Source organism: Diuraphis noxia, unplaced genomic scaffold (genome assembly GCF_037042655.1).
Source record: "Diuraphis noxia isolate RWA-SAM2 unplaced genomic scaffold, SU_Dnox_SAM2 contig0004, whole genome shotgun sequence".
Classification (NCBI taxonomy): Eukaryota; Metazoa; Arthropoda; class Insecta; order Hemiptera; family Aphididae; genus Diuraphis; species Diuraphis noxia.
The window spans coordinates 47,872,774-47,881,986 of NW_028301714.1; the positions used below are offsets into that span (position 1 = coordinate 47,872,774).

General features: G+C 26.3%; 1 protein-coding gene across 1 annotated transcript; it reads left to right on the top strand.

Annotated features, from left to right (window-relative positions):
- The first annotated feature begins 740 nt into the window (after positions 1 to 740).
- LOC107166912 (ribosomal RNA-processing protein 7 homolog A) lies at positions 741 to 3,388 on the top strand. The gene is made up of 7 exons (XM_015515753.2): positions 741 to 945; positions 1,964 to 2,103; positions 2,366 to 2,488; positions 2,544 to 2,673; positions 2,739 to 2,904; positions 3,063 to 3,193; positions 3,266 to 3,388. Exons 1-7 carry the CDS (start codon positions 921 to 923, stop codon positions 3,349 to 3,351), a joined length of 801 nt encoding a protein of 266 aa, XP_015371239.2. The 5' UTR covers positions 741 to 920; the 3' UTR covers positions 3,352 to 3,388.
- Positions 3,389 to 9,213: the final 5,825 nt, after the last annotated feature.

A 9,213-nucleotide genomic window follows, 5' to 3' on the forward strand; every position in this document is an offset into this window, starting at 1 on the left:
AAAAAATCCTTATAAAGTACCAAAAGCCCGTTATTAATTTTATAAAATATTTGAATTCTTTTTTCTCTTTCCTAGATTATGTAGGAAATTATTTTTTTGATTTATTCATTGTTGTGTTGTTTTAATTAGTATAGTACCATATGAATTTACTTTAAATAACTTAATCAAAGAATTCGGTATATTTATATTATATTAATATAATACAATGTAGTTTATTTTAATTATATTATTGTTTACAGTTAAAATATGTAAATCATTAAACTTACTCTAATCTACGTCATATTCTACAGCATAATTTTTATTTTTATTTTCTTTTAAAATTCTTGACGATAATATCTGTTTGCGCATAACTAAGTCTTTCGTTCATTTCCTATGTCCATGCATGCTATACTGTAGCGGATAATTATCACAATGAAGATTATAATCGAATAAAAAAACATTGAATTATTTGTATTATAGATGTGATGGTTGTGACTTGTGAATTAGGGGGGTGAGTGATGACTGGTGATGATAGTAATAGATATTAGAGTCATTAGAAATTAGTCATTAAAAATAATATTGTATTTTATAATATTTTTATTCTATCACCACGCGTTGCCGCAAAATAAATATGTGTTTGCGCGCAAAAACAAATTCAGTTGCAGTTGTCGTACGATCCACGTTTTGAAATTTCAACGCTCATTGCTCGTATGCACTGTACGACCGTGATTAATAAATATGATAAAAAAATGATAATATTGTTTTCAAATTTCGATTAACCGAGTACCCGACACGGCCGACACTCGACAGTAAATGATTTAATAATAAGACTTCAAGACATGTGTTATTCATTATCATATCTTTATAGTTAAATAGTTGATTTTTAATTTTTAACACTGTTAAATAAAAGTAATAAATCTAAAAACTTGAAAGTTAGCGCAATGGAAAACTGTGTTGGATTCAAAGGTAGGTTTATAATGATACAACAATAATATTATTATAAATGTATATTATATTATGTATTAATAATAATTTATTTGATGTCCATTTCACTATTGTTACTGTTTAATTTATTTCTATAATATAAGCACTATAAGCATGATGATATTATAGTATAATAAATGGTTAGCGATGTGTCCATAGGTCGGCCTATTTTGATACTGGGGTGGATCAAGAGTGCTCGGTCATATAGGACAATACTAACTTATTTTAGTATTCAATATTGATGAATGATTTAGAATTTCTTTATTGTTGGCATTGGGTTTGAGGTTCTCGAAAAAAGTGGGTGTCCAATTTTAGTAATGGGCACAACTTAAATTAGCGGGGTACTAACTATCATCCTTCACATTGTGCTAAATTGGGAAGATCACTCCTTTGATGTTTGCACCAAAGATAAAAGCACCATAGCCAAGTACATACTTTGCGTGGTTGATCATACTTTTGGAGTTTCAGCTACAAAGTATTTCTAATATACAAAGCATTTCTACTAACTCACATCTTTCACTTTCAAATCACCTCCTCACCTTACCAAAGTTTGTTACATCTCCATCGCTGATTCTAAAAATATCCCATTATTTAACTATCAATAATCTCCATTAATGATGAACCAATTTTAAAATTTATATTAGAACTTTCAGTATCAATGTTTCTCCTCATTTCCCTCCTTATAGCCTCACTTTACAAACAATATATTCCATAGCCTAAATTATTTCTATCTCATTAACTTAATTACCATTATTCATTGATTATGATACGTTAAAACCTATTTATTTTATAAATGATTTTATATTATATTTACGTTGTATTAAGTATTTTAATTGTTAAGCTTTAATAATTGTTTACTAAAAGCTTTTAATTAAAAATAATAATTATTGTAATAATTATTAGTATATAATTTATAGGTAGTAAATATTTAAATTTAATTAGATTTAAGAATTTTTAAATCATACCTCTCATTCAAATTATGTTTCTTCTATTTTCTCAGTTCTCCCGGTGAAAGTCAATGAAAATTCTAAAGCTATTCGTCATTTATTTTTAAAAATGCATACAACTAGGGAAAAATGTGCACAAAAACCAGAATATCAGACACTGTTTGTGATTGGCGTTCCTGAATTTTGCAATCAGGTAATTATTTGTGTGAAATGAATTAATTTTTACACTTTGGAGAATTAGTTTTTAATTATTCAGTAGCCAATTAACCATTCACAAAATTAGGCATTATTAACTAATAATTTATAATCAAATGCATTTTTTTTTGTGGATTGATTATAATAGTTTAAACAATTTGATTAGTTTGTTGTGCTTTAATCTTAGATGTATCATGCCAAAATGCTATCATATTTATTTCAAAATAACAATTCAACATATTATAATTATTTGATTGTAGAAAACTATGAAAAATGCATTTCGTCGCTGTGGTAAAGTAAAATCTGTATATTTTCACAATGAGCCCACTCCAATTGAACCAGAAATATTGTCATCAAAATATTTCATTCCAAAACCAATTAAAGTAAGCGTTCATATTAAATGCATAAATTATGTTTTAATTGTGATTATAATTTCAGGGCTTCAAAGTGGCTTATGTTGTGTTTGCACACACATCTGGTTTGGAAAATGCATTGTCACTGAAATGTACTGAAAGTGAACCTTTCATATTATCTACACAATCTGCTCCAATCACAAATATAGTTCACCGTAAGAAAGCAAATATAAATTTTAACATCTTAAAGTTTAATTGATCATTTGTTTTTTTTTTATAGGATGGTGCGAGAATTACAATGACAATATAGTTGATGAAAAAGAATTACAGTCTGAGATTGATACATTTATGTCCGAATATGACAAGACATCAGCAACACGAATACAAACTGAAAAAGATACAGTTGACAATGAAGATGAAGATGGGTGGAAAACCGTTACTAAAAAGTATTTTTTTGTTCATGATTTTTAGATAAATTTCTATTGTAATTTTGTTAACTTATATGAAATTGTAAAATGCAATTACATTTTTCTTGATAAATTTTTGTTACTAGCTATAATTATTAATTGTGTATTATACTTAATACATTTCATACGCATTTTAGAGGACGAAATCCTGGATTTGCACGCAAGGAAGTTATTAAGAATAACATAATGAAAAATGAGGCTAAGAAAAAGATTAAGAAAACACTAAAAAACTTTTATCGATTCCAGATTAAAGAGACCAAAATTAATCGTAAGTATTTAAAATGCCTTATAATTTATAATAAAAATAATATTATTAATTAATAAAATATTATTATTTTAGAACTGATGGAGTTACGCAATAAGTTTGATAATGACAAATCAAAAATTGAATTACTAAAACAGAGCAGAAAATTTAAACCTTTTTAAGATGTATTTTAAATAAATTAAAGTGTTTTGTTGGAAATTTTTTTCATATATTATTGAATTATTTTATAGCGCATTAAAGTCAATAAAATATATTTTATGACAATATTAACTTAAGTTAAATTCAGATAAAGTGCATATAAATGCTAAAGATTTCTGTCCAGATTTGTACTCCTAGAAACTATTCACAATAATTAGCTGTTAAAGAATTCTGGGGTCTCTAAAATAGCTGGTCAAAATAAAAATAATTAACTAGAATTAAATAAATTTTTTTTTTAAGTGGTCAAAGAACATTGGCACCCGCAAGCAAATGGATTTTAATAGATGCAAAAAAGAAAATAATATAAATTTATATAGGTTCTCTAAAGATCTCCTTGGGATAGCCAGTCAATGTTTAAAAACATTAACATAGTGAAATTAACTAGAGATTTATAAATGAAAAAAAAAATGTTCAGGTTATATTATATTGATACATTTACTGAAAACTGCAATTCTATAATCTCCAGATTCATACATTAGCGTAGTAAAAAATGATTATTCAAAGTTCTTAAGATAGTTTATCAAAATTTATGTAACTAGTAAATTTGAAAGAATGTAGTCACACACAGGCAAATGTAAATTTAAAAAGCAAAATAAAAAAGGTAAAAAAATTCAATTTGATTAAATTAATCTTATATATCAAACTTACTTATTATACTAAAATATGTATACCTAGATTGTAGATTTATTCAATAATAATAAAATTAAATTAATGAACAAAAATATGAGGAGAACAGCACCAATACTCGCTGGAAAATTTATTTCAAAAAGCATAAAAAAAATTTAGAAAAGATTATACATTAGGAATACACATTACTAAAGAAGTAACGACAGTCCACATTTCCACAATCAATAAATTCTTGGACCGGAAAAACTACAATATTAATTTATTAAAGAGGAATTATTTATATGGCATTAGGTTATCAAAGTATAAAATATATATGCAAAAAATCAACTGGAAATAAATTAATGAAAAAAAAGTAAACGGGTAAGTGGATTTCACTCTGTTATACAGTAATTCACAAGGGGGTTACCTACTGTGATGGATGGTATTAAATTTGAATTTAATGATTACATACGAAAAATGATCCTGAACAAGACGGTTTGTCAGTCTAAGATATTTTATTGTTTTATACTATATTAATTACATTGCCATTATTTCAAAAAATAAATATATTTACCTATAAAATCAAAATTAATCAAATTTAATTCATAACCCGACCCACTCAGTAATTCATAGTAAGTATACACAATTTATTGTTAAAAGGACTTGATACCCGCATGAGTTGTCTCCATTCTTACAAGTGCGTAGGTACCATACCAATTTTTACGCTCAACAGAACACGTAAGTGTAGCTTTGTTAATTTAAATTTTAGACTGAATTGACCTCTAATCAAATTTAAAGGTAAGACTATTATCTAGACAACATACTAGTCTTTTATCATATTCTAATTTTAAAGCGAGTTATGAGTATTTAAAAATTTATTATGAATAGTTAATTTTTCAATCAAAAGCATTTTATCAAAATTTGTACTTTTAATGAACTATTATTTGAACTAGAAAAAAGCGTGCCTAGGTATTTTTTATATTTTACTACTGCTATTATATCAACTTGCTGGGAACCTTGTTTTCTAGTTTTTGACCCAACAGATACAGTTTTATTGACATTTATAGAACACAAAACGGAAAATTTCAAAGGAATGTCTTTAAATAACTATTAAAAATTGTTGAAATATTTTGAAAATTGTATATTTGTATCAAGGATATGAATTAATAAAATAAACATGTCATGCAAATTTCAATTTCCTACAGTTATTCGTTTTTGAATAACAACAAAATAAGAATATCGGTACAAGAGGAATTGAGTTAATAGGTAATTCTGCAGATTAATACAAATTTAATTTGAATTTCCGGACTTTCCGGTAGACATTTTTTTATTTGATAAAAGTAGACAAACTTATGAAGACTCTTGTATTGAATTTTAAAATTTAAGATTTTAAAACACAAATTTTTATGAATTTCTAATTCAAAATAAATTGCAAATGTTCACGATTTTTGTCAAAATTCAAACTTTCAATGCTTATTAAAAAAAAAATTGTGACTATGCATTTTCAATACTTTTTAACTACCATTGTGACGATATATTAAGAACCTTGTATTAAATGTTGAAGTTTTTTTTACCCAACAAATATAATTTTTTTTGTCAATTTAAAAAAAAAAAAAAATAAGCGGGTAAGTCGTGGATGTCGCTCTGCTGTACAGTAGGTTACTGTAATGGATGGGATTAAATTTGAATGCAATGATAGACGGTATCATTGTATACGAAAAACGATTCTGAACGGAGATGATTTGTCAGTCTAGGATATATTATATTTAAATATTATCATATATTCTATTTTGAAACAAATATTTGATTTTTCAATAAAGACGCATTTTGCATATGGCATGGTTAATCAATTAGTTTATCATAATTCATAATACCTTATATTATCATAGATATACATATACCTGGTTTGAGGATAAATCGTTAATCGTTATCATTACACGATTTCATAAAAATTTAAAACTCTAACGCTCAAAACATTTTTCCTATAATGACGCATCAAATTTTCTCTATAGCTATTTGAAGCAAAACTTATGGAAAACTTAGTGTTGAATTTTATAACCTTAGATAAAAATACAAACAATATTATGAATTTTGAACTAAAAAATAATTCGCAAATATTCATGGTTTTAACGAATTTTTGTCAATATTTGAAATTCAAATGCTTACAAAAATTTAATTTGCATTTCCGGTGGACATTTTTTTGTGATAAAGATTGAAAAACTTGTAAGGAATCTTATATTAAATTTTTAAATCTTAGTTTAAAAAAGAAAATTTTTTATTAATTTCTAGCTTAAAATAATTTGTGAACTTTTGTGATTTTTACGTATTTTGTCAAAATTCAAACTTTGAATGCTTATAAAAAAAATTGTAACTATAAATTTCTTTTATTTTTCAACTGCTATTGTAATAATATGTTAATAGAAATTTTATAAACATTCGGTGAAAATTGCATGTATCAATGGTCATTCGTTTTAAAGTTACATCAAAAATCAAAATCAATTTTGTCGAAAAGTGATTGTACGTAAAATTTCCTGTTTTTCCGTTAATTTTTAGTTTGTTTATCCCGATTATTTAAAAAAATATTAAGAATTTTTTACTTTTAATCCCCCAAAATATCAACTAGATTCACTTTCTGATTTAACAAGATACTAAAGTTAAAAGTCGAAGCATTTTTACTGTCCCAAAACGTAATGACAAACACAAAAACAAAAATTCATGGTTTTAACGAATTTTTGTCAATATTTGAACTTCAAATGCTAATAAAAAAAAATTGTGCATATGTATTCTTATAATTTTCCATTCAAGTATTTTGATAGGGCCAAAAAAATTTTATCGACACTTCAAAAAAAAATTTTCAGACAAATTGAAAATTCCAGTCGTCTATAAATATCTCAAAAAAGTAAAAATATTTTGAAAATTAAATCATGTAAAGAAAATGCCAATCTAAATAACTGATAAAATTTTCAAGTATCTACGACTTATACTTTTTGAATAATAACAAATATTTAAAATCGTTTCATGATAAATCGTTATCGTTACGCTATTTCGTAAAAATTTAAAATTCAAACGCACTTAAAATTTTTCCTATAATGATGCTTCGAGTTTTCTCTATAGCTACTTGAAGGAAAACTTATCGAAAACTTAGTGTTGTATTTTTAATCCTTATAGTTAAAAACGCAAAAAATTTTATGACTTTTCAACTTCAAAATTACTTACAAATTTTCGCCTTTTCGACAGATTTCATAAAATTTTGAACTATAAACGCTTATAAAAAAATTGTGACTAACGATTTTTATTTTTTTTTAGTTACAATTAGAACAACTGATTAGGAACCTTGTATTAAATTTTCATGTTTTTTTGGTTGTCCAACATTTTTTTACCGACACTTCAAAAAAAAATTCTTTAAAAAAATTGAAAATTTCAGTGGTCTATAAATAACTAAAAAAAAGTTGAAAATTTTTGAAAATTAAACTGTATATAGATATCACTTGCATTAACATCTGGTGAAAATTTCAAGTATTTACAGTGATTAGTTTTTGAATTACAACCATATAAAAAAATCGATTTTTTTGAAAACTGTTGGAAAATGTTTACTTTTGACCTTTATAATAAACCTAACCCAAGGATCTTCAATTTTACATCGGAAACCACCCCCAAAGTTTGAAATCGAAGCATTATTTCGACTAGCTATGCTGTACACAGACACAAAAACAAACATAAAAAATAAAAGCACACATCATTGTAAAATCAATACATTCATCACTTCGTTCAGAATCTAAAATACCAAAAAGATTTAAAATTTAAAATGTCTATAAATAGTTTAAAAAGATTTGAAATATTTTTTAAATTTTACATAAAATGTATACCTAGAAAATTCAAGTATAAAATAAATATTCAGTGAAAATGTCATGTGTCTGCGGTAATTTGTTTTAGAGTTGCATCGTCATCTAAAATTGATTTTCTTTAAAAATTCTTTTTGCGTAAAAACTCCTGTTTTCCCTGATATTTTTGAAAACTACTGGGAATCCCTTTGACCTTCCCATGCACCAACTAGCAGGGGCGTACTGGGGTAAGAAATCGGCCTTGGCAATCCTAGGTAGAGGCCCAAAAATTTCACGAATATCATCATACAGCATAAGTTTTTTATGACAATGTCCAATCACCATCACTAATCACTACACAGTTGTACACATGGGCCCAATATACCTGTGAGGGCTCACAATCATACCAGCCCAGTGGGCGTTCGCCCCTTCGCCCTTCGATCTAGTTCGTCCCTGCCAACTAGATACATTTTCCGACCGGAAAAGCTATTGAAGTTTAAGACCGAATTTCGATAACTTATCGTGTTCACAGACACAAAAAAACACACATCATTGTAAAATCAATACATTCATCGTTCCGCACAGAATCTAAAATGGTTCAAATCGAAAATTGAAAATACCAATTACCAATAATTTAATAATTTTAGCTTTAAGATTTTAAATCTTAACTTAAATCATAATGTGGGCGTGTAGTGTGTGCACTTAAACCAGTTTTTATTTATGCAATAAATTTGAGACGTGCCACATGTAGTTTACACATCAAATTAGAAAAAAACAACTTTATAATAATTAAATCGTTTAATGCTGCACTCCCTAAAAATTTGTTTACCAACACCAATGTTGATTGTTGATACACAAATACATAGTAATATAGTATTATACATTTTAAGACATTTAGAGCAAGATAGAAATGTATTTCACATTGTCCTGATCTAATATTTCTACGCAATTGTGTTTTGATGTTTTTTATAAATTTGCGGTTCTTAGTGCTATTTTGCTAATTTTGAGTTTTAAGTACTATTTGCAAGTATATTTTTATTATTTCTTTATTAGTATTAATTATTCTGTGATTATAATATATATAATGTATAACTATGTTATAACCCGAGAACTTAATTTCTATGACCACAAGTATTTATAACCGTGGGTTAACATAATTCATCAATGTGTCTATAGTGCCTTGTGTTTACAACTTACTTACATGCATTGGTGCAACTAGGTGGGTGCAAAAAGGTCTTTAGCACCCCCAAGTTCTAATTTAGTACCCCTTGATACTTTAGATCTAACTATTATAATTATAATGAAATAACATCAATTTTATGTTTTTAATAGTATAGAGTATAGCACCCCACGTTTTAGAGGTCTAGTTGCGCCTATGCTTACATGATATATAAGGTA

Excerpts from the sequence above, each read along its gene's own strand:
- LOC107166912 (XM_015515753.2), top strand. The coding sequence starts at position 921 with ATGGAAAACTGTGTTGGATTCAAAG. Across the intron at positions 2,104-2,365 it reads TTCCTGAATTTTGCAATCAG|AAAACTATGAAAAATGCATT; the intron begins GTAATTATTTGT and ends ATTTGATTGTAG. Across the intron at positions 2,905-3,062 it reads TGGAAAACCGTTACTAAAAA|AGGACGAAATCCTGGATTTG; the intron begins GTATTTTTTTGT and ends TACGCATTTTAG.